General features: G+C 34.5%; 2 protein-coding genes and 2 pseudogenes across 5 annotated transcripts; 1 reads left to right on the top strand and 3 right to left on the bottom strand.

The window, feature by feature from the left end:
• Positions 1–848: 848 nt before the first annotated feature.
• On the bottom strand, positions 849–4330 carry LOC100815049 (probable pectin methylesterase CGR3). Of its 2 annotated transcripts, XM_003523996.5 has the most exons (7): positions 4124–4330; positions 3802–3950; positions 3663–3702; positions 3455–3496; positions 2207–2581; positions 1614–1669; positions 849–1326 (listed from the first exon to the last, which is right to left on the bottom strand). In XM_003523996.5, exons 2-7 carry the CDS (start codon positions 3913–3915, stop codon positions 1174–1176), a joined length of 780 nt encoding a protein of 259 aa, XP_003524044.1. In that variant the 5' UTR covers positions 3916–3950; positions 4124–4330; the 3' UTR covers positions 849–1173. The 2 variants fall into 2 exon arrangements, with proteins under 2 accessions (XP_003524044.1, XP_040870744.1); XM_041014810.1 differs by having other exon boundaries at positions 3802–4330.
• Positions 4331–4772: 442 nt separating this feature from the next.
• Positions 4773–6243, bottom strand: LOC106798369 (squalene monooxygenase SE1-like; annotated as a pseudogene).
• Positions 6244–8693: 2450 nt separating this feature from the next.
• Positions 8694–23699, top strand: LOC100812371 (uncharacterized). Of its 3 annotated transcripts, none has more exons than XM_006578006.4 (8): positions 8694–8973; positions 9089–9130; positions 9388–9516; positions 10377–10612; positions 12252–12288; positions 12808–12865; positions 12950–13074; positions 23346–23699. In XM_006578006.4, the coding sequence occupies exons 1-7, from the start codon at positions 8875–8877 to the stop codon at positions 13027–13029; spliced, it is 681 nt and encodes a 226-aa protein (XP_006578069.1). In that variant the 5' UTR covers positions 8694–8874; the 3' UTR covers positions 13030–13074; positions 23346–23699. The 3 variants fall into 3 exon arrangements, with proteins under 3 accessions (XP_006578069.1, XP_003524043.1, XP_014629958.1); XM_003523995.5 differs by lacking the exon at positions 23346–23699 and adding an exon at positions 16552–16904; XM_014774472.3 differs by lacking the exon at positions 23346–23699 and having other exon boundaries at positions 12950–13116.
• On the bottom strand, positions 17707–22267 carry LOC100808623 (squalene monooxygenase SE1-like; annotated as a pseudogene).
• Positions 23700–25271: the final 1572 nt, after the last annotated feature.

Raw genomic sequence — 25271 nt, 5'->3', positions numbered from 1 at the left:
CAACTTTTCATACCATTTCCGTCTGGCTTGCTTTATGCCATATAATGGCTTCAAAAGCTTAGATACTTTATTGTTGTCCTTGCAATCCACTCCTTCCGGCACTGCCATAGTGCCATATATACTTTATTGGCTTCACAATAGGCGGTTTTTCTCAATAATTCTGTATGTGTGATTTGCTTCCAATGCCTTCAATTCTGTATTCATGCCATCAATCCAGCAAGCATCTTTGGCAGCTTGGCTATATGAGGTAGGTTCTGTTCTGTAATAGTAGACAAGGACAGGGCGTAACTTTTGTGTCATGGGGAAAGATAGTCATATGAAATGTAAAGGTAAGTGGATAAGGTTATGTTACTATTTCAGTTTCAAGTCCAGGATCTGTTTCATTCCGATTTATTAGTGAAAAAACATCAAATACGGTGTGCTATGGTTGTGCAAAGAATTACTTTTCTAGTTGAAGTTAACTTTGATGCAAAAAGGCTCTTACAGAAAAAGGGGGGGGGGGGGGGGGCACAAATAAATAGCATAAAGCCTTTTTAATCAGAAAATTATTGACTCATGAAAATGAAGAACCATTTCTATATTTGGATTTAGAAAACTGCAACTGATATGCAAAGATTTGGGGAGAAAAAAACTGGTTATGGAATACAGGACAGAATGTGACATGTTTTCATTACTAGAATCCAGACTATTATATGTTCAGAACAGGGAGTGAAGAATAAGCAAGAGAAAGAACTTCCTTTTAGTTTTCTAGTCTAACATAGAAGTTAGCATGAAGATTTGATTATTCCTCATTTTGTATCAGCGATGATTTAGAGGTAATGTAGCTAGAGTAAAAGCAAATGCGGTCGTTTATCATTATACCAGATTAATCCAGCATATATAATGAGATTCAATTTATATCTCAAGGAAAAAGGAGTATCCCTTTAAGTACAACAATCACCGCCAATACACTTTAGATCACCTATTCAACTGATAAATTAGTTAAATACCAAACTCATTTATCCTTTACCGCCAAGAGTTGGTATGTCAAAGAATATAAATCTATTACAGTCAGCAACAAACAGATATACCATGGTGAAAAAAAATTGATTAATTAATTGCCTTTATAAAAGAAAGCGTTGTAGATGAAAACACATGGTACAAATGATTGTTGTACTTAAAGCATCCTGAAAGTCAATGGAGAGACTTCAGGTGGAATATCTGGCAATTTGGAATGTATGAACTCTTAGTTGAAGCCTGTGCAAACTTTTTGGAAGCAGTTTCGTTCTCCTCTAAGTTAATCGAAAGGAAAAACCGAACCCACCAGGATGAACTCCTCATCTTAGCCTGAAACAAGGCAAATCAGTACTAAAAAACATTCCCTTCATTGTTTATAAACCAAATATATAGACAGATTGATGTGTGTGTGTGTGTTTGTGTGATATCCTTTGCTTCAAAAAGGTTGAGGATCTAGGATCATGGGCGTTCTAAATATTCATCCTATATCAATAATTTATATTGAAGCAATGAAAACAATAAAAATATGATTACTCTATTAGAATCCTTGATCAATAATTTATATTGAAGCAACGATAGCAATAAAAATATGATTACTCTACGTAAAATATACTCACTGTTCTTCCAAATTTAGAAACATCTGCAACCTTAGCCTTTTGATTATCTGGAAAACCTACATTTACACATAAAATTATCAGATGCCAATATGCCAGACAAAAGTTCGACAGATTATTGATAGCTGCTAAAGATCATCTTTCAGCCTACCAGCACCAACATATGAAAACCTCAAAATCTAAGTAACACATCAAAATTTCAACCAAAGAAAAAGCTAAAACACATTTCTGAGTATGGTTTGTATCAGAGTATTAAATCCAGTATGGTTTAAGAGTATGGTTTGTATCCATATTAAATCCAGTATCAGAGTATTTAAGAGTATGGTTTGTATAAGATAAAAAGCTAAAACACATTTCTGATCTATAACTATACAGGACGCCAGTCTCATCAATTCAATGCTCCAAAAAGATAATTCCTATATAGCTCATGAACCAAAGTAATGCTGGAAACATATGTCCTACTGTCATTTCCTCGTTATGATTTTGTACTCTAATACAGCTATGTGAATTAATGGCAGATCACAGGAATCTCCTTGGACTGAAAAATATTTTTTTAATTTATAGACGGGATTAGGCACTAATTTAAGTGCACTTACCAGTAAATATCACTATTCCATCAGCTGATACCCTTGCCAAATCTGGAAGAGTTTTGTTAAGGTATCTGGGAGATAAGAAATCAAGGGCATCCGAAACAATTACAAGAGAGAAAGATTTTGGCCTGTATGGAAGAGGAAACTTGATATCAGCCATACGCACAATGCCTTTGCCGATAAGTGTTTTGCAATTACCATCAGCATCCTCTATATCATAAGGTTCTATACCCCAGGCTTCAGTTTCCTCCTCCTTTAGCAATTTAGAGACCACATAGCAAGTATCAGGACCAACATGCAAAACTTTATGTAAGCTATCACCATATGCTTTCTGCAAAATGGGAATTGCTCGTAGGACCTCTCCAGCACACAAATAATCACCTGCATTTGTAAGTTCTGCATGCTATTACAATATATCTGGAAGTAAAAGTGTAAAACAAAATCCAAGCTAATTATGTGTCTGTTCAAATGAACAAAAATATTTATCCTAGAAAATGCTACTAAGTTATGGCCTTTAGGTAAGAACCAGACCACAATTTCTTAGACAACTCCAAAAACTGAACCCTATTACCAAAACCCTTTATCATGATTTTGGAATATTTTGCTAACATACTCAAGATATCAGTATAGTTAATATTACTGAAGTAATCTCTGAACTGGAGAAGTACAACTGAAAATTATTCAGTTTAAAATTGGTCTTTCCTTACAAAAACAACACACTACTATTAGCACAAAGCCGGGCTGCTAGACAAGACGTAAAACACTGAAGCAACCCAGTAAATAGCACAGTAGGACAAACATACAGTGCACTTATTTTACATAAGATCCAAACAAGATCACTAACTAATGCAATTTCTTTTATCCTACTTACACAAGTCAGAAGATGGTCACTATAAGCATTCATGCACAACCAGTACAAAACCAACTAGAATTGTTTCAGTTACACCTAAACAGACAATAACAGGTCCATAAACCATGGTAGGATATTGACATCCTAAAACAAGTAAAGATAAAACAACTAACTAGAATCAGAAAACACTAATAGCCAGAAGAACAGGCTAGGATTGTGCTTTTGCATTCATTTTCAGTTGCACACTTTAAAGCATAATAAAGACCATTTAAAAATAAAATAAAATAAAATAAGGCACAATTGATGCAATAGCAAACAAAATACCACCCTCATATTTTTAATCGATTAAAATAGAAGGTAAAGCAAATGCCATCAAAGACTCAGAAGAAATAAAACAAAATTACCTTCAACCCTGCTCACAGACTCCAAACGGCTACCAAAAACGCCTATAAAAAATACCAGAGAGGAAATAAATAAATAAATGCACAATTTGGAAAATAGGAAAAAAGACACAATACAACAAGTAACATACCACGGCAAGGTAAGGAGACATAATAACAAAAGGAAAACAACATCCATCTGAATTTAAGTGAGAAACAATTGGAACCAAACCTGAGCCCTTGTACACATACGCAATGAGAAACAGGCATCCCTATAAAAGTTACCAACCTAAAAGCAATTAGAATCTCCTCCACGTAACAAAACCGTATAAGTGAGCTTCATGTGTTAATTATCTGAATCTATACATTACCACAATTATGAGCCCAACCGACACAACCGGTGACGACTTTGATTTCGAAGATGAAAACAATCCACCTCCACTGTCTCCGAATCGCCGAGACGGATTCACCGGTCTCCGCGACATGATTCAATCACCACAACGATGTTATATAGTATATTCTGCTAGTGCAAGATTAGTCAGCAGCATGAACATATCAATAAATGGATTGGTAAATAAAGTAACACACAGCAACGCGTAATCGTAGCAGCTATATCAAAAGATGAAAAAAAAAGAAGAATATTAAAGGTTGCTCCACAGACATAGGAAGCCAATTATTCCATACTTATTGCACCTGTTCTGGACACGGATCCGTACAATGTTCTATGCAGTGTTATAGAGCTTGCTCTATATATGCGATTGGTATCACAGGCTAGATCTAAACTTGGTGCATTCTGTCTGTCCTCCACAACGCGCATGGATAAAGAAAAAAAAGACAGAGAAACAGGGACTGGGTTCGTGGGAATATAACTAATGCTCGGTTCGTGGGAATGTAACTAATGTTCCTGTTGTTATGTTTTACCAAGTGTCGGTTAGTTGGTTCGAAAAACAATATTCAACGGTATGGGTTCATAATGGGCTCCTCACGGCCCACTTTCTTTATTCGCTATGGCCCAATATGAGAATTTTTGTTTTTCCTTGGGTGTTAATTTATAATTGCTCCTAAGAATAAGAATGAATTTATCTAAACTTAAAATAAATATTTTTTTAGAAGATATAGGATTCACTTTTTAAAATAAATAGAAATTATTTTTTTGAAATAGAAATAATTTAGATAAATACATTAAAAATAAAAAAAAATTGGTTTACAAATATAAATTTAAACAAACCGGTGCTGACAAAAGATAAAATTGGTTTTTGCATTTAGAATGATAGAGGGCATTACGACTAATTTATCTAGGTTAGAGAACGAAGTACAAAACTGTTGCTAATACTTACAGAAATTAATCGGACTCCAATCCATATCCGTTTAGGTGCAGGAAATGGTAGCAGCAAACGGCCAACACCATATATTGCAACAGCAAAGAAATGTAGAACCAGACTCAAAGGTCGAGGGTTTAATCCTGAAAGCAAAGAGACTGGACCCTCCGAGAATAGACCTCCAAGACTAAGATAATCGAAGCAAGCTTGGCGCATTTCCTCCCTTGTAAAGGGCTTCTGCCAACGTATTTATAGTGGATGCCAAAGGCTACAAATTGAAAGATTAAGATAGTTTAGGTAACAAACATTGCCACATAAAATAAGAAGGCAATTTAATTGTGGTGGTATACCACTAGCCTTTCTCTAAAGTATCATTTCTGAGAAGGGGTAAAAATAGCATTGGTTGCCTCATTCAAGGTCATAGAGCACATTACCTTGCGCAAGGTATAAAAGGATTCAAGGTATTTGCAAAGGCTAGGTGCATCACTCAGGTCACGCAAATACCTAAGAAGATTTCGCAGCACTACTATATCAGATAATGCCACGGTCATTCCACCCCATGTTGAATGCATCTCCCATCAGCTGGGCTCCAGGAGTAGGATAAGAAGCTGCTGGCTTGCTTCTGTTTCGCATTGTCCTTATGTTGCCTTTGTCCACTGCGGCTATGAAAGCGTCATGAAGCTCAAGAGGAATCTGCATTAATTTTCCTCTTATTATCTAACACTATTAACTGAGAATGTGAAATAAAATCTTTCTCATTAAAATAAATCACGTGCCAAGGTTTAGAAAGAATTTGTGAAACCTCTGGCATATATGGGGTACCTGTGGAGCTATCACTGTCTTCAAATACTTTGCCATTTCACCATTGGAAATGGATGGAACTTTCTGACCAGGAACATCAACAAGACAACGGACTTCTGAACTACTTATAGGATAGAACACAACTGGCGAAGGATCTCCCAATATGAGATGGCTATGATTTGCACAAGGACAATTCTCCAAAACTAAGCCAACAAAACGAGAGGGAACGTCTACCTGAAAACAAAGCATTATAAAATGCCAGCAAGAAGCCTATTACTTCATTAGAGAGAAACTGAATTTTATTTTACTCTAGAAACTAAGCTGAAAAGCTTATCACCTTAGGATTACACAGAGAACGACGCAAATTTGAGGAACTGCCATCACAGACAATGGTAAGGGGTGCACAAGCTGAAAATTCCTTATTATCCTTCGTTTTGTAGCGCATGCCTTTAATTATCCCCTTCTCTTCAATTAGGGAAGTAGCTGTTCCTGCTCCAGTCGCACACTACGTACAGAACATTAAAAAAAAATTGGAACAACAAAGAAATAAGCACATAAATATATACATATGTGTGTGAACAAAAAATATCTTCACCATTTTGAGGAATCACTCGGCCACAAAGACGACGGTGCGGTCTCTCTCTTTCTCGCTCTAGTTTATCTCTCTGCTTCACTGGTCGAAATTGAATTTTGACAAGTTGTGAGGACTGAGGGAAGGGCGTGGTTTTTATACGCAGAGGGGGTGTGTGGCGTGCATGGCTCGTTTACCCGTGGCTGTAGCGGTAGCGGAAAAGGAAAAGTCGAAAAAACCACTTCTCGTTAAATTGCACCGCATAGGTATTGGCATCGGACAAGGCACAAGCAACTTGATATTATTTCATAAACTTGATTGATAAACTCCACTCGTAAAATTATAAGTTTACTCAGTATAAAAATAATAATAAAATATTTATAAATAACATAGTAATTAAATATTTTAACAATATAATAAAATAAAATGATAAATCATAAATTTCATAATACTTAAATAATCAAGTCTAATAATGCATCATTACTGACTAATAATTTACATATGTTATACAATATTCTCATCTAAAGTTTGATGTTATTAGAGAACAAGCATTTGATGTTTGTAAAACTGATAATTTTTTTATTCGAGAATAATACACTAAATGAATGTATGTTAAACATTAAATAGACAAAAAAACAATTCAAAATGACTTATATTTTAGTATAATTTTTTTTTAACTTGTTGACTCGATGATAAACTCGAGAGTCTACCAAGTTTATTTAGAGTTTACTAAAAAAGAAAATTTACACATGAGTCAACTCGTAAACTCGTAAGAATTAGCGAGTTAACTCAAGAGTTTGATAACCATGATCATATGTATATGCATGTTTATTTAAATTTTGAAAATAAAATAATATATATATATATATATAATTGGTTAATGATATTTAATTACATATTATTAAATCATTCAGTTAATATTAAAATTTAAAAGCATAAAAGAATATATAAAATGTAGGAGAGTAAAGTACCATTTTATGAAAAGAGAATATTAAAATGAGTGAATGTGAGAAAGAATAAAAAGAGTGAAGACCTCAAGATAAACTTACACATTTTATATATAGGAACAGAAGGATATAATTTCATGAGAAATTTGATTTTAGTTCCCAAATTTTAACTTTGACTAATTTAGTTAATTTTATCAAAAAAAATAGTTATTTTCATCCTTTCTCCAGGTAATAAAAAAAAATCTTATAAATAGGACGGGGGAGTATTATGTATATGTGATTTATTGCCTATGCAAACATTTTAGAGGTTACATTTTTCACTTTTTGAGTCCATAAAAAAATATTTTAAATATTATACTTTTTTGGATAATATATAAAATAACATTAGAGAAACTTAATATCATGGCTTAATAACACTAAAGTTTAAAATAACACATTTTTATAGGTCTTTAACACTCGGAGTATACATAAAAAAATTATAATACTTAGATCTAAGTTACAACAATACACAATAATATTCATTAAAAATAACAATTTAAATATAGGATAATAACGAAAATGACAAATATTTGAGATGATTTTTTTAAGGAAAAAACCAAAATGACATTGTAATTGATACAAGAGACTAAATCGAACTTTGTGCATTATGAAACGCGCATGGACAAAGAAAAAATAAAGGACAGAAAAATAGAGATTGAGTTCATGGGAATCCAACTAATTAGAGTTGTCATATTGGGAAAAAAACTCTTCTTGGTTAATTGGACTTTTCCGGTTGGAGAGAAAAAATACAAAGGGATTCTGAGACCCACATATTCGTTTGGGTCCCATAACTATGTATTTTTATTTATCCAAGTGAAAAGTCTAGTGACTAGAGAGATCCCAAACCTATTGAATCGATTGAGTTGTGTTGGTTTGACTTGACCTAACAGGTTAAATGATGAAAATGATTGATCTCAATTAGGCCATGTTTTTCTTAGTTCTTGGTTTGGCGTGGTCAAATTGTTTATTTTCTTTTCTTCTTAAATTTATATTATTTTTAAAATAAAAAATAATGTTAGGCCAAATAGGCATGATAACATTTAGGCTAAGAATTTACAAACCTAATCGGATCTGTTTGGTAAGGCCAAATTGGCCCAACTATTTTTAGACCAATCTTTTTATGGTCCACTTTGGCTTGACTTCACGAGCCATACGACTGACCGATTTTAGCAGCTTTACAACTAATGTTGGATTTGTCATGGGTCAAAAAATATAAATGTCTCAAACCCACTATGTCAGATATTAGCCCCGCTTGTAATTTGTGATTGTCCTTAGTTTAAGAAAATTTTACATACAAAAGAATCAAATACATATTTTTCCGTTAAATAAATCGTCTCTTCACATGTTAATAGAGTGAGACCTTACATTATTGTATGAATCTTATGTCTCTAAGCCGTTCACATATGTTAATGTTCCAGTGGCTATGTTTTAGCAAGTGAGGTCGGTTCGAATCAAAATATCCACGGTATGGGTTCATAATGAGCTTCCAACGGGCCCACTTTCTTTAATCTCTTCGGCCCAATATGAGAATTTTGTTAGTTACGTTTGGCTTGTCAATAATAACTAAACTAACCGCGTATTTATTACGATTAACAAAATAAAAAGTTTCATGAGTGCGGAAGAGTCTGTAAATCGCGACTTCGAATGGCGAGTTGCGAATAAAGCGAAGATAGGAAAAGTGCGGCAAAGGATGTGTGTGTGCTTGTTTCATTGTTTGCATTGTGGAGTCGGTGATCGAAGTTGTTGAATGCTATCTTCATTTACGAAATGAAGGAGGACGCAGAGAAAGATAAAGGCAATGACAACAATAAGATTTGGGGAGCTATTCTCTTCGGCTTCATTGGCGCCACCGTCACTACCTTTGCGGTGATTGCTTTTTCTTTAATTTGTTTTTCTCAATCGATCTTAGTTTTCAGATACGGATTTTTTTTTTTTTTTTACTTTAGCGTTTAGAATATTACAATTGCTTTCGAATTTGTAGGTCGGTCAGCTGCGGAGGAGTGCTGAATGGTTCTATACTCAGGTACGGAAAGTGAATTCAAATTTGTTACGAACTAAAGGCATTGAAAATTTTAAATCTAATAGAGTGATTAGTAATTCACGGTATTTTTTTGTTATTCAATGAAACTACGCGTTTCGTCGTGTGTTATTAACATGACTTGCGTGTGAGAGCTGAAGAGTATAGTTTTTTCTCTTCTCGATCGTCTTGAAAGTAGCAGAGATTCAATTCACGGTGAAACTGAGTGTGTATGGTTTTGAACACGTTAATCGTTGTTGTAGTTATCGAGGACACAGTCATCGTGGAAAGGAGAGAGTGGTGGTTCTTTCCGATCAGCTTTTCAGGAAGAGGCATGGAGGAGGCACAATAAGCGCATGCAAGAGGAGTTAGAGGAGGAGATCGAAAGAGTGGTGAGTTTTTTTTCTTTTCTTATTCTCTCTACTTGTGTACTTTTTATCGTTATCTAAGGAGCCTCAATTTTGTAGTTTTCAGTAAATTTTAATCAATAGTAGAGGGGGTGATAAAAAGAGTGTGTTAGACACTTGGGGATTATGTTGCTAGCACTTCTCTCGTTATCCTTTTTTTTTTTTTGTAACAACTCCTCTTGCTATCTATATGAAGTTTGCATTGTACTTTTCAAGTTTGAGACGGAAAGATGTGCCATGCTATATTTTTTCGGTAGGCTGAATCAGAATATTTTGGGAAGAAATCAAATTTTAATGCTTTGCAGTGAACCAGAAAGAAATGCAAATTTTAGCTTGCATGAATGTTGGATTGGATGGTTATTGTAGGCACCTTAGCAGCCAAGGTGATGTAGAACAATAAACCTAAGCTGATATGACTCATCTTTGGCTGACTAGAGTACTTCTCTTGGGCAAAGTAAATCTGAGGTTTTGAGGAAAAAGTAAATCTCAATATTATAATTATGCAGAAAAGTCTGAATAATACAAGGCGCTTAAAATGTGTTTATAATCAAAGATGATAACATTACTAGATAAATCTAAATGAAATATAAAATCTGAATCAAATATGAATTTTCTAAAATATGAGACTTAATTGAATCATATCTAATAGGAAATCTTAATATGATAGTATCTTCCTAAGATTAAGAAACATATAATTTTTTAAAGATCAAATCCCTAAAATTGATGAAAGATCTTTTCCATAATAGAAAATTCTAAAAGTTCTGTGAATATCATGATAATCCTTAAGTATGCTTCTTCATTCTGCATCACTCACCACTCAGTGATTTTCCATTTACTCTTTGCAGGAACGAATAAGGCGCATGCAAAGTGTGTTTAACAGAGAAAGGAATAAGTACAAAAGAAGCTATGAGAGCTGGAGGGAAAGTGGTCCTGGTGCATATCATCAGCATTCCCAAAGAGAAGATTGGTACTGGAAGGCTGATACATCCTTTAGAGACAAGAGGACTAATTATCGAGAAACTCCAAGAGAGAGTGGAAACTATGCATTATCACATCACTACTCAGTTTTGGGTCTTGACAGGTACTCACAGAAATCTTGGATAATGGTCCATCTAATATGTGGTTTCATAGGAAATACCATATTTTTACTTACATTACTTGAGGAAGTACAATATAGCTGTTCGTACTTCATATTATAGAAAAAAAAAATGAGATTTGTGTAGAGAGGAAGAAATGGTCTGATAAGGAGAACATTATTATGGGTCCCTTAATAATACATCCAGAGCCATTTAATGAGCAATCTCATTTTAAGCAACATTGTTGTTAAGATCACAATTAAGATTGTGAGATTGCACAATTCTGTGATATTTGGGGGCAGATGTGAGCTGGATTGGTTGCTGAATTGCGACTCTGTGAGATCACAGTGAGGATGATGATCTTGTCTGTAGAACTGCAATAGCTAATCCTATTTCAGGTGGATTTTCCGGGTCAGATTTTGTTACCTGATACGAAAAACCCAGCTTTTCATCCAATTTTCACTCCATTTCGTACATTTCAAAGCTCCTTCTAGTCACATGACGAGTGCCCTAGTTCCCCTGTGCCCTTCTTTGACTCAACCGTAATTGCTCAGACATTTATCGTTGTTCAAATCCTTTGGCTTTTGTTCTGGGTCACAGCTCTGCCTTTGGCTTCAGTTTCTCTTTGTTGTGCTCTCTGATGTTGGGATTGCTCTTCTCAGCAATTTGTGTGTGCCTCTGTTCTGTGATTTGTCTTTTGTCTATTTGCTCTTTGTTCTGTTCTCTTTCAAGAAAGCATGGTTTCAAATATATCTCTCTTATGAAAAACTTACGTTATCGCTTGTGTGACTAATTGCGAATTGCATTGATTCTTATGGTTATGAATTTTTAGTTTTAACTTTAGTTCAAATTCTATGGTGTGGTTTGAATGGGGGTTATTTTTCTTAGTTATGCTATGATATATGCATATGTATATGTTTAAGTATAATTTTGCATTGTTGTTAGGATCTTAAAATCTAGTTATGAACTTATGATCCTCTGATTACAATCTTTCAACCCCTCCCAATCCTAAGATATTGATTTTGACAACATTGTTAAGCAGTATGTAATTAAAAACTAAAACAAGTATCAAGTATGTGAGTTTGATATCTAATATCTACTAATAAATGCAACATGCAACATCCAACTTGTGATAGAACTGAGCATAGAATAGAGAAGGAGGAGCAGACCCAAGTTGATCATGTTTTGGACTTGACTCAAATGAAACCCACAGAATGGAGAGTTTACTCGAGGACGAAGAGGGTATTCCATGTGAAGGAGAGGCAGTTGTTAGGAGTTAGTTTTGTGTGACTAGCTGCTTTTGGGGTGAGGGGTCAGGTATTCTAGAGTAGTAGTATGAAGGGGCGTGGGGATCATTCTGTGATTGTGAATCTTTGGAGGAGTACCACGTTCTGGGAGAGGGAATGATATTTTTGTACTGTAACTTTGCGTGTTCTTTTTCTAATTCAACAAAGCCATCCTCTGTTATTAATTTCTAATCCCCTAACAACTTACAATGGTGCATCCATACTTTTGCTTGAATGTAACTTCATAAATACTTAAAGACCCATACATGAGTGTGTTACTATTTGCATGATAAGTTAGCATGCTTGTTTTACATTCATGATTAGACATTGAGTTTAACTTTCTTTTGATGGACCTCAGGTTTAGAAAAACTCCATATTCAGAAGCTGAGATTAAGGTAACTTATCTTCTTGTTACAATGCCTTGCATAATCAGATGCTGAGATTTTATCCACCAGTTACTGTATGCATCATACTTGTCTTGATAAAAAAATATGTTTCAGCTTCAGCTTCAGTTTCTATGATACGTAACATGTTACTGTAATTGAAACTTCGTTGATGGTACAAGATAAATGGTGGGTTTGAGCATCATTCTTGAACACTAGTTTCATAACTTTTCTGTTTGAAATTATTGAAACCATATAAAATGATGTCATGGTGTCATGTATGGTTTGTGCTTATTGCTCCAGAGTCCAGACAAATTATAAGCCTGCCATAATTCTTGAAAACTTGTGTTCTATCTTTAGTCATATAATTGTCATGATTTAGTCCTGATTTGATTTCCTTTAGTGTGTTCTTTCTTCATATTTTTGTAAATATGTTGGTATTGATAATTACTAATTGCCCTCTGTTATCTACATCACCTTGTTATTCTGTCTTCATTCATTTATAAACAAATTATCCTCTCATCTTTGCAGACAGCATTTAGGACCAAGGCCAAGGAGTATCATCCTGATCAGAACCAGGATAATATAGGTAGGTATAGACTTATAATCAGTTCATACAGCCTCAAGCCATGATGTTATCAATCACAGATCCATGTATGTGAAATTGTTACAGTGGCTGCTGAGTCAAAGTTCAAGGAAGTGTTGACTTCATACGAGGCCATAAAACAGGAAAGAAGGAACCATCATACGTAGTTGCCTAAATCTGCCCAACTATCCTGGGACCGGAAAGGATGCTAGGTATTCCAACTAATTAATAAAGTTCCTCATTACTTCATTGAATTATCATCCAGCTAAAATATAGTGGTGCTGTGAGTAAATTTTCTGCAATGATTAGAGAATTACATTATTTTAAAAAAATGAAATTCATAAAAAACAAGAGTATGTATTAATTATTTAGCATTCCAACCAGATATTTAATGTCCCTGTAAATGTAATGTGGTCTCAGTAGATTCCAGGGGGTTGTGTTGGGTCATGTCCTCTATCGCTCACATATATGTACTAATAATAAAAGAATAAGAAATCAGAATTAATTAAAAGTTTTTAAAACACATTTAAATAAAAGCCTTTAAAAAGAGTAAAAGACTCACATTCACTTTTCTAACATTATAATAAAACTTATTCAAATAAATAATAAATCATTTCGGCTCAAAACAAGGTCGTCCAAGATTTCATGCAATTAATACAGAAACCTATACTCCAATGTCACATCCTATCAGAGCATTGTGTTCCCGCGTCTTCTACCATGAGGTTTTTCATCTGCTCCCATGAACACAAAGTTTGAGATCATCACAGGATCCAAACACAAATAGCACACGGAGAGTGAGTTATCACATTCCTAATTAAGAGAGAGAAATGAGACAACTAGATATACATATCATGTAAATGAGATACAACTTACTTAAACATAGCTCACGTAATTTCACAACTTTGTCGCGTAAGATCACATCACAATACAGCATGTCTCATTCATTTTTGCAACATTCACGTACTCAAGGATTAAAACACAATATTACTAAATCAATCAATATCGATTAATAAACAAGCGTTATGCAACAATTACACTAAGACTTAATCCTATATGCAATGTGGTACCATGTCAGTGAAAAATTTCGTTGGGCGCTTAGAAGTACATAACAAGATAAACCACACACTAGTAAGTCAGGTCACTCTCACTAGGTAAAATCATAGGGAGATCAGTCAGGGTCACGCTGTTTTGCAAGAATGCTTCAACCATGTGGGATTAGCACATGCTTAAAGGAGCACTCAAATCAGGTGTATTTATCCCCAAGGTCTAGACTCCGAAGAGTCCGTCAGGGCTTCTCCCTCCTGATTCAAGTCCAATCCCAAAAATATTTTAGCACATAGACTCTATCTATGAATTATACAAAACACACGACTCCTCAATTGTTCTCAAAATAATTTTATCTCGTCGTGTTTGTGATTAAACTCGTCAAGTCCCATAGTGGTTCCCATCACAATACTCGCCGTGCATTAATTATTGCCCTTAAAGGGTCTTATAGTCGTGTGATTGTACAATTCATAACTCACAACTCAATGCATACAACATCTCAATGCACATACATATTACAAGTCAATACATACTTAATTTATCATACATTCAATCTCAATTACAATGGTATAATCCCAAAGTAACATGTTATCACACCTCATGAATCATATATATTTTACCTATGAACTATGTAATACATACAACTACTCAATTGTTTTCAAAATCATTTTAACTTGTCGCGTCTCAAAGTGATTCAACTCGTCGGATTCCCACAGTGGATCCCATCACAATACTCATTGCGCAAAAACTCGTCGCCCTTAAAGGGTCTTATAATTGTGTGATTGCACAGTTCATAGCTCACAACTCAATACATACAACATCTCAGTACACATGTATCTCACCATTCATCACAGGTTCAATTTGTTACCTACTCACAATTTGAATCACCATTTCATAATCTCAATATAACAATTTATACAAAATATTTGTAACAACATGAGAGTAAAACCCATCAAATAATTTCACACAATCATATTAAAATCAATAAATCAAAATCATAGGTCAAAAATACGAAAACACCAAGAGCACTCAAGCTTATCAACCAATTCGTATCAGAACATCAATTGGTCTGTCAAACATAACAATATTGTATTTATAATCATAAAATAAAATTATAATTCAATAAACATCTCAAAATAAATCTCAATTTAATCCTCTAATGATCGTTACACATGTTCATTCTAACCTCAATTATAATAAACTCATCCCTTACCTCTAAGCGGGCTCACGTGTGTATTCTGACAACGATAATGGCATCTCTGGCAATTTCTTGAGATTCCTTAAGTTTTTCTTCTGATAGAGAGAGAAGGAGAAGAGATTAAAGCCTTCATTTTATACCGTCTTCATGCGATTCACTTTTCTCTCTCCATGAATATTATTTTGCAAATTCCAACCGTGAAGGTGTGTGAAATTGAATTTTGAACCATATGTCTAAATTTCACGATGATATGGTTAACGAGTCCGGGATCATAGTTTTACTGGACATGTTTGGAGTCTTTGCGAGAGAAGAGAACGCCACGATTTGAAAGACACTTCTCTTAGCTTCAACATTTTTTCATAATTTCCAACGGTGAGAATGTTCGGAAATGAGTTGCGAACCTGATGTTAAAATATCACGACGATCCAACGGTTAACGAGTTCGAGATCGTCGCTTTACTAAGACAAGTTTGAGTGTATGCGAGAAAAAGAATTTTGAAAGGAAAGAAAGAAAAACGAATTTGAGAGGTAGAGAAAGCGTAGAAATGTATCGTCAATCTCAAAATTAACTTAACATGTCTCTATTTATAAATAGGATAGTCACAACCTATTATTTACTCTATTTATTTATTTTTATTATTTTATAAAAAAAATTCTATTTTATTTTCTATCAAATGAATAAATCAAATATCTTTTTTATTTTTCTTCAAATCATTATTTTGATACATTTATTTCTCCTTATTTATTTAATTATAAAAATCTTATCATTTTCTAAAATTATTTTTTTAACAAAAAAAAACATTTTTAATTTATTTACGAATAAATGAAATATTACACATTCACTTTTTGTTACACAGTTGGAGCCCTTCAAAGTAGCCAAACTATTTTCTCATACAATATACATATTATGTCATACACACATTGCTTGCAGTATCCTTGTCAAACACTGTTACTACATATAATGTTAGTCACATCACTAACTCTTGGTTTGACGACCCATTCATTATCCTATTTTTACAAGATTAGGTTTTACCAAGAACGGAACGTTCATTCTTAGGCATTTTCACTTTGGTGTTTGGATTTTAACTGCCAACTTTATTTATCTATCGTTTTTTGTCAACCAATTATCAATTTGTCAGAAACTATCTCGTAGCAACTTTGTTTACCTATTTAAACAAACTAATGCAACTAGATTCCTGAATAGAGATTAGATTTGGTAAGTGCAAAAAACATAATTGATGGTAATAAAGGAAAAATGATGAAGATTCTTTTGGTTAATTTTTTTCTTTTCGTGTCCTTTTTGGTAAGGAAGCTGGATTGTATGTGTAAGGTGGCTTCCAAAACTTGGAATCTTAGCTTTATGTAGAAGATTATACTGATGATAGCAGTTCGATTCTGTTTTTAACCCTTCAATAGATAGAAGAATGTAACGCTTGTTTAACTAACAGATTTGCATAACTCGTTTGGCTTGTACGAAGTCTGGTAATCAAGTATTCAATTTTTGGCAACATGACTTGATTGAGTGGCTATGTCATTGCCAAGCGTCGAATGCCGAGTAAACATAAGAAGGATGTATACGGAAGCCTTAGAAAGAGGCAGAGCCCTAGACCCAAATGCTTTCCGAAGGTTGAAATATTATCCCAAACAGAAATTGGCATAATTGTTCTTTCCATTTTAAGATGTTTATTGGTGTCTCTTTTATATTTCTTATTTAGTTTTTTTAGTACTTCATTTGAAATCTTGTTTTGGTCTTTCACTATTATTTTTAATTCTGGGGAAGGCCTAAGCCCCAAAATCCCTAGTATGTTTTCAAGTTATTCTCTTAACAGTCAAAATTTGCATCAATTTTGGAACCAGATGAGCTGAATTTGAGGTGATTCTTTGGAAAAAAAAATGTAAATTATATTAAATTTAAAATAATACAACAGTAAACGGGACATACTCCGCAACTAGAGAAAATCAAAAATCTCCCTAATATAAGAAGATCTATATCAAGATGTTAAAACAAATGCAACAGGTGCACTTGTCTATACATAAAAAATTTAATCTTGCTAATAACCTCTATTACAGAAAATTGATAATCTTCAAAAATCAGTTTGTTCCTAGACAGCCAGATGCAGTAGACTGTAATTGTTATAGCCAGACAATGAAATTTTCCTTGAACACCTGATGTGGATCTGTCCTTAATTAAAGAGTTAGTAATGCGCTACAAAGAAGTGAAACACTTGCAGAAATGAGCGTAAGCCCAAACTTGAAGAGATTTCTTCTAATGTATTCATAGACTTTGCCAACAAACTTAAGTGAGATTAGCTTGTAAAATTCCCAGAACTAAATTGAAAAAAAAGTATAGTAAATGAACAATATAAGAGTTTTGCATTTAATACTAGCTTTTCTTCAGCTTACATTTTTTATACAAGTTATGGCATGATTCTTGAACTTTAAGTATTGCAAAGAGAGGTGTTACCGTATGATAAACGATGCTCAAGATTTCGACTTTTGCAACTTGCATGAAATTATTTTTATCAAGTTTTCAATTAAATTCCTCAGGACCTGTATAGCATTTTATGATTCTCACTTTGAACTACGCCGTGAACTACACCTCGTTAAAAAAGATTAAAAAATAAAACTTTTAATCTAAAATTGACTTTACATGACACTAAAGCCAGGATGTTTACAAACGTCTCAATTGAACCCGTTAAATTTGCAAAGAATGAAATTCACATTTATGCATCCGCCGGGGGGATTCTGTAGTAAGTTGGTACAGTTGCAGTGAAGAACATCTGACGGACTCCTTCTGCCTTAATTATTGGCAAGATGATTCCAGATGCACTCTGACAAAAGATAAAATTGGTTTTTGCATTTAGAATGAAAGAGGGTTTTACGACTAATTATCTAGATTAGAGAACGAAGTACAAAATTGTTGCTACTTACAGAAATTAATCGAACTCCAATCCACATCCGTTTAGGTGAAGGAAATGGGAGCAGTAAACGGCCAACACTGTATATTGCAACAGCAAAGAAATGGAGAACCAGGCTCAAGGGCCGAGGGTTTAATCCTGAAAGCAAAGAGACTTGCCCTTCGGAGAATAGACCTCCAAGACTAAGATAATCGAAGCAAGCTTGGCGCATTTCCTTCCTTGCTGGGTCAAGTGATGCGCAAAAAACCTTGTAAAGGGCTCTTGCCAACGTATTTATTGTGGATGCCACAGGCTACAAATTGAAAGATTAAGATAGTTTAGGTAACAAGCAGAACGACGTGGCTTAATGATTGTTTTATTCATTTTTATAGTTCACAAAGGAAAAAACAAATAGCACAAAGAACTGGTTGCTTGAGAGCACATTACCTTGCACAAGGTATAAAAGGATTCTAGGTATTTGCAAAGGCTGGGTGCATCGTTCAGGTCACGCAAAGGTCTGAGAAGATTTCGCAACACTACTATATCGGATAATGCTACAGTCATTCCACCCCTGTTAGAGGATGGCGCATGTTGAATGCATCTCCCATCAACAGGGCTCCAGGAGTAGGATAAGGAGCTGCTGGCATGCTTCTGTTTGGCATTGTCCTGATGTTGCCTTTGTCCACTGCGGCTATGAATGCGTCATGAAGCTCGGGAGGAATCTGCATGAATTTCCCCCTTATCATTATCTGAGACTATTAATTGAGAATGTGAAACAAAAGTACTGCCATTTTTTAAATTGAAATACATTACGTGCCAAGGTTTAAAAAAAAGTAAACAATTTGTAGAACCTTTGGCATAAATGGGATACCTATGGAGCTACCACTGTCTTCAAATAATTTGTCATTTCACCATTGGAAATAGATGGGACCTTCTGACCAGGGACATCAACCAGACAACGGATTTCTGAACTACTTATCCGATAGAACAGAACTGGCGAAGGATCTCCCAATATGACATGGCCATGATTTGCACAAGGAAGTTCACAATTCTCCAATATTAAGCCAACGAAATGATAGGGAACATCTACCTGTGAACAAAGTATTATAAAATACCAGTAATGAGGAATTCTAGACTACTCATCTGTTCAAACATGACTAACAAGAACATAACCAGGATAAGGGGGGAAACTCTCCAAGAATAATAGCAAAATGTTGATTCACTGTATAGGAGTCTGTTACTTCATAGAGAGAAACCAAATTTTATTTGACTCTGGAAACAGAATCATGTATTTAAGCTTAATGAGCTGAAAAGTTAATCACCTTAGGATTACAAAGAGAACGGCGCAAGTTTGAGAAACAGCCATCACAAACAATGGTAAGGGGTGCACAAGCTGATAATTCTTGACTATCCTTCGTTTTGTAGTGCACACCTTTAATAACACCCTTCTCTTCAAGTAGGGAAGTAACTGTTCCTTGCTCCAGTCATATATTGTGAAATAAAAAATAATTAAGAAAATAAATACATACTTTATGTGAACAAGAAAGTACCTTTAGTTCAAGTTTAGAATGGTAGGTCTATTTTTCAATTATTAAATATTTTTCTGAATTTATATTGCCTAACAATAATGAGCACTTATAGCATATGGTTGCCTGTATGATCAAATATAGGGATACGACCTGATTGCATGAATAACTTCAAATCAAAGTAACATGATTAAAATATCTAGCCAAGTCAGTTCAAATGGCATCCACGAGAAAATATTGAAATGAGGTAAAATGATGTGCTTTTCAAAAACTAAATCCTGTGTAGTATAGTAGGCAGATGCAACCAATACTAAATGAAGGAAGAAACCAATACTTGGGAAGGGAGGCAGCCTTCTCTCTCATCCTCTGAATAAAACGCCCATTGTGAAAGCTTCTGCCAGCAACATCTGAGTGAAACTTTTCCAACGGATAAGAGAGTCGTGTGTGCTTCCCATCCTTGAAAAGAGCATAACCAAACACTTGCTGAGCATCAATTTTCTCCACACAATCTGCACCAACAAATTTATGAGTATTTCCAGCACCCATGATCAGCCACAATCTAGAAAAAAATATCATATGCCAAATGCACATAGTTAAGTTTGCACTACCTTCAAGTCCTAGCTCAATTAATTTGAGATAGCCTTCAGGTTGTAGCAACTCTCCAACAATTCGGTCTTGTTCACTCAAATCTCTTTCAATGACAAGTACCCGACGCCCATCCTACATTAGATAATAATTATGCTGTCAAAACTTAATAATGAATCTGTTTTAGAAAACAGTACTTAAAAAATCCCAAAAAAATGCCTCGGCTCTAATTGATCATCGCCACAAGTCCGCAACACAAAAATTACTAGAAAAAAAAGTTACTATATTCCTACATTCAGTTTCTTTTCAATCTCATATCCATTTTATATCACATCATTTATGTATCTATTAGTTTCTCTCTTTTTCTTCATTTTTTCTTTCTACCTTTCTCTTTCTTCCTTCTGTACACCCCAAAACTTTTTTCCACAAAAAAGGACGTGAGAAAGGTGAGGAGAGAACCAACTGGACCGCATAACCTAAAGTCCTAAAGTAAAGTTCAAGATCACAGATCCCCTTTCCCATGCACAACCAGAAAAGTTAGTGGTCATCTTTCAAAATTAATATTAGTATTAATTAATAAATTATGTAACAACTAACAACTACAATCAAGCCATATAAACAGCACCGTCAAACATAAATAAAGAATCTCCATCAGTAAAAGTTAAATTTCTGGCCTCACGTTTAAATTGGACGCATGATAAAGTAATAGTAAAAATCAAACAGTTTATTTCTGTCTCTAGGTAAATACCTCTAAATCTAAATCAAACTGTTTATTCATGGAAACAACCAGCAGCTTTAGATTAGAAGCAAAGATGCTATGCAAATGCAGCACCACCATCTTAAAATTGAAAACAATACAATTTTCAGAAACATGTATACACCTAACGTCTTGTTCATCCTAAATCACACAAATTATATCTTTAGCCGACAAAAATATTCAAACTCCAGAGTTTTCGACTTTCAAAGGCTTCAGGTGCAGGATCCATCACCTGCCAACTAAGTATTGTAATTTTTCTTCAAATCACGTGTTTTAACAATAAAATCAGAGACAAACGTAACATTAATTTCAAATCGCCGAAGCTACGAAGAAAAGCAATATTCCTAACATTTTTCTCTCAAATCTCAACAAAAGATCAAAATCAATAAGCACTACGAGAGCAACTCTCTTTAAACACTAGCATTGTGCCTTTCTCTAATAATCTCTGTTTCTATAACGATACAACTACATGCAACCTAAACTTAATTGATCCTACTCGCAAAATAAAGCCGTAATCAAAATTCACATCTGTTACTATTATCAACCAATCGAATTCGGTCATCGAAGAAACGACAACGCGTTTTTTGTCAGGTTTCGGATAAAACGCAAGAGGAAGGCGTAAATGAAGAAGAAAGCAGGCATCGAAATCGAAACAGCTTAAAAGGAGAGATCAATTTAAATTACCTTGCCGAGAGTGTGAGCGAGAACAGAGCCGGCAACACCGGCTCCGACAATGATGATGTCAACGGCGCCATCGCGACTTGAGGATCTGCATTCTCCGGCAGCGGTGGTAACATTTACCGCGCGGCGAGTGGCACCGGTCTCCGACGAAGCGCAACAATTCTTCCGCGTGAAAGCGAAATTACGAAGCGCAGCGAGGCTGAGCACGGCGCATATGATCCATCCGAGCACGTACAGGTCCACCATTGCGACGAACCTCTCGGCCACGACGACAACGGTGCGATGCTCTCTCTCTCTTTGTTTCTCTTTCTCGCTCCAGTTTCTCTCTTTGCTTCGCTGGCCGCAACGAGGATATGGATCTAGAGAAGAGTTGTGTTTGCGTGCGTGGCTCAAGAGAAGGGAGAAGTTTCAGGAAGGGAAATGCCTTTTATACGTAGACAGGGGGTGTTGGCCATGGCATGGCTCGTTTAGCTGTAGCTAAAAAGGAAAATTCGACAAAGCCTTTTCACGCTAGTTAGCACCCCCCATCGGTATTGCCATGGGACAACCCATCACTATTCTACATGACACCTTCATACTTCAATCATCAACTTTGTTGAGAAATCATGGTATCTCTCTTTCGAACACAAGAAAAGGAAACTAATGTGCAAACTAGTTACTAGTTAGATAAACAAAGATCATCTTTTTTATAATCCTTTTGTAAGTTGTCCCCCACAATTTAGGTCTTATATCAGGCATAGATCCAAAAGTTAATCATGAGAAGGGTTGAAATTTTTTTAAAATAAATACTAATTAAATTTCAAAAATACTTAAAACAAGTCTAAACTAATTAAACACCCTATAAACAAGCACTAACCAATTCTTAGACTTAAGGTAGCAAGTTTAAACACTAAAAAAATTCATCTACAAGAGTAAAAGACCATACAACAACAACAAATCATCAATATGTTGTTCTTAATATAAAACAAATGTAAAACAATTTATAAACTAATATAATCTTAATAAATGTAACTAGTCTGTAAAAAAATAGTGGACAGATAAATAAAGTTACATTTATCTTGTTCTTCTTCAGATAAAGATAAGCATACATAAGTTACATCAAATAGCGATAAACAATGGTGGATACCGACTTGTGAAGTTATGGAGTTTATTTCTATTTCAAACCATACTCCTCTAGTTGTCACCACTGAGTTGATAGTGCCTAGAGGTAATTCTCCATTTAAATTCAACAATGCTATTGTGGATCATCCAAATTTCTTAAGAATTGTTGCAGATGACTGAAAGCAAAATATTCATGGCTGTAGCATGTTCAAGGTCTGTAAGAAATTGAAAGCTCTTAAAGCTCCATTGAAAAATCTTTTTAAGCAGGAGTTCAGCAACATCTCCAACCGAGTGGAGCTAGCTGAGGCTGAATATGGGAGCGATGTGTGGAATTACAATACTTCTTCATCAGATTCAGTTTTGATAAAGAAAATCATTCAAATAAGGGATTTTATTATCTCAAAAGAGCTAAGTACGGAAGAGGCCAAAAAGAGGATTCAATCTTGGAGCACCAATGAACAATTGCTTGTTGGCAAAGTCTATGAATACATTAGAGGTGTCAAGAAGCCTACTGTTAGTTGGTGTTCTGTTATATGGAATCCAACAATCCCCCCTAAGATGTCTTTCATTCTGTGGCTTGCTAAAAGGAACCGGTTGCTTACTCTTGACAAAGTTGCTTTTTTGAACAAGGATTCCCTCTACCCTTTATGTTCAAATGAGGCTGAGTCAAATGCTCATTTATTCTTTGCTTGCAGGAAATCTCTCCAAGTTTGGGCTCACATTCGTCATTTGGCTCATTTCCGCAGGCGTTTCACTTCTTTACAGCGCATTACTAACTCTTTAATTAGGGGCAGATCCACATCAGGTGTTCAAAGAAAATTACGTTGTCTGGCTATAGCAATTACAGTCTACTGCATCTGACTGTTTAGGAACAAGCTGATTTTTGAAGATTATCAATTTTCTGTAATAGAGATTATTAGCAAGATTAAGTTTCTTATGTATAGACAAGCGCACCTGTTGCATTTGTTTTAGCATTTTGATATAGGCCTTCTTGTATTATGAAGGCTTTTGATTTTATCTAGCTGCGGGGTATGTCCCGTTTATTGTTATATCATTTTGGGTTTAATATAATTTACATTTTCCCCAAAAACAATGGTGGATACCGAAAAGTATAAATGGTCATATCGAACACTACTAACTACTAAGCTTGGACAGATTCAGCCAAAATATATCTAAGAATGAAATAAAAAAAAATTGATAAGTGTGATGTGAAATCTGAAAATGAAAAATAAAATCCCAAGCTTTGAAACGTTACCATGAATAAACAACACCACCACGACAAAGAGCAAACTAAAAGTAGCAGGTTATGTATTTGTTTCCCTTGCATTATACAATATTTCTTTTGGCGGATTATACAATATTTTAATAGATAAAAATATATATTATATTTTGAAAAAGAAGGGATAGTAGTGTATATATTATATTTTGAGAAAGAGGAGCCAAGTATCTCCATGTTAAGTACTGTCCGCTGTTAGTATCAGTGCATGCTATTGTTATTATAAGATATTCATACATTATAGTACATATTATATTGCAATATTAATATAGTTATATAAATATATATTTCAATTAGACAAATACTACATTAATAAAGATTACGTTAATTATTGAACTTCTTCACAAATACTACATTATTATACCTTCATGTCATTCATCCTATCCTATCAAGTATAATTTGCCAAAAACAAATGGTTAATGGATGCTTGTAATTGAGTAATATATTGACTTCTGACAATGTCTAAAAGATGGAGTCAATCATATTTGACAGCAAAATTAAAACAAGTGAACAAAAGTTGAATCTGTATTTTTGTGTGCGAAAAAACATGGAACTGAATGTGTTCCGAAACCATGCATGAATGAATACAACAAGCCATCGTGGTTCCTAATCCCGTGCAACCGGTGAATGGTTAAGATACATGTGCTCCGCTTGGATTTCCGTGTTTTCTATTATCGTCGAATCAGCAAAAATCAAACATTCTTGTTACCTTCACCCCAATATAATCTCCCACAAGCCATAAATGACAATACTTGTTCATCTTCCTCCAAGAAAACTCCTTCTCCATTTACCCTTTGAATTTTCCTTTCACGAAGTGACGCGCCAATTTTTTTTTTTATATAAAGAAATGTAGAGTGAATAAAACAGGAAATAAAAAATTAGATAAAAATAAATGATAAATAGAATGTGTTTTATGAGTTGATTTGAAAGAAATTAAAATAAAATTAAAAAGAATAATATTGAAATCTCCCCTAAATTTATTTAGTATATCATGGAAAGAAATGAGATATATAAAAGATAATAAGAATATATTATCCCTAATTAGCTATTGACCATGGGGCATGGGGTGGGCGGGCACTAGTAGGGAGTAGCCATCCATTACACGGCTCGTCGTATAGAAACTAGCCTTGTTACTTGATTGGATATCCATTTAGAAACCTCAGGTAAAAAATAATCAATAAAAGTTGCCATGTACTCTAGATAAGTAGGTGTTGTAAATAAAATTATGAATTTATAAATTAAAGAGTTTTGTGAAAACAATCACTTTAGCCATTTTTAAAATTTCCCCTTCCAATAGTTTTTTTAAGAAAATAATTTAAATACCCCAAAATTACATCGTTTTCTC

Source organism: Glycine max, chromosome 4 (genome assembly GCF_000004515.6).
Source record: "Glycine max cultivar Williams 82 chromosome 4, Glycine_max_v4.0, whole genome shotgun sequence".
Taxonomy (NCBI): Eukaryota; Viridiplantae; Streptophyta; class Magnoliopsida; order Fabales; family Fabaceae; genus Glycine; species Glycine max.
The sequence above is the reverse complement of the archived record's forward strand: the minus strand, read 5'-3'. Positions and strand labels throughout refer to the sequence as shown.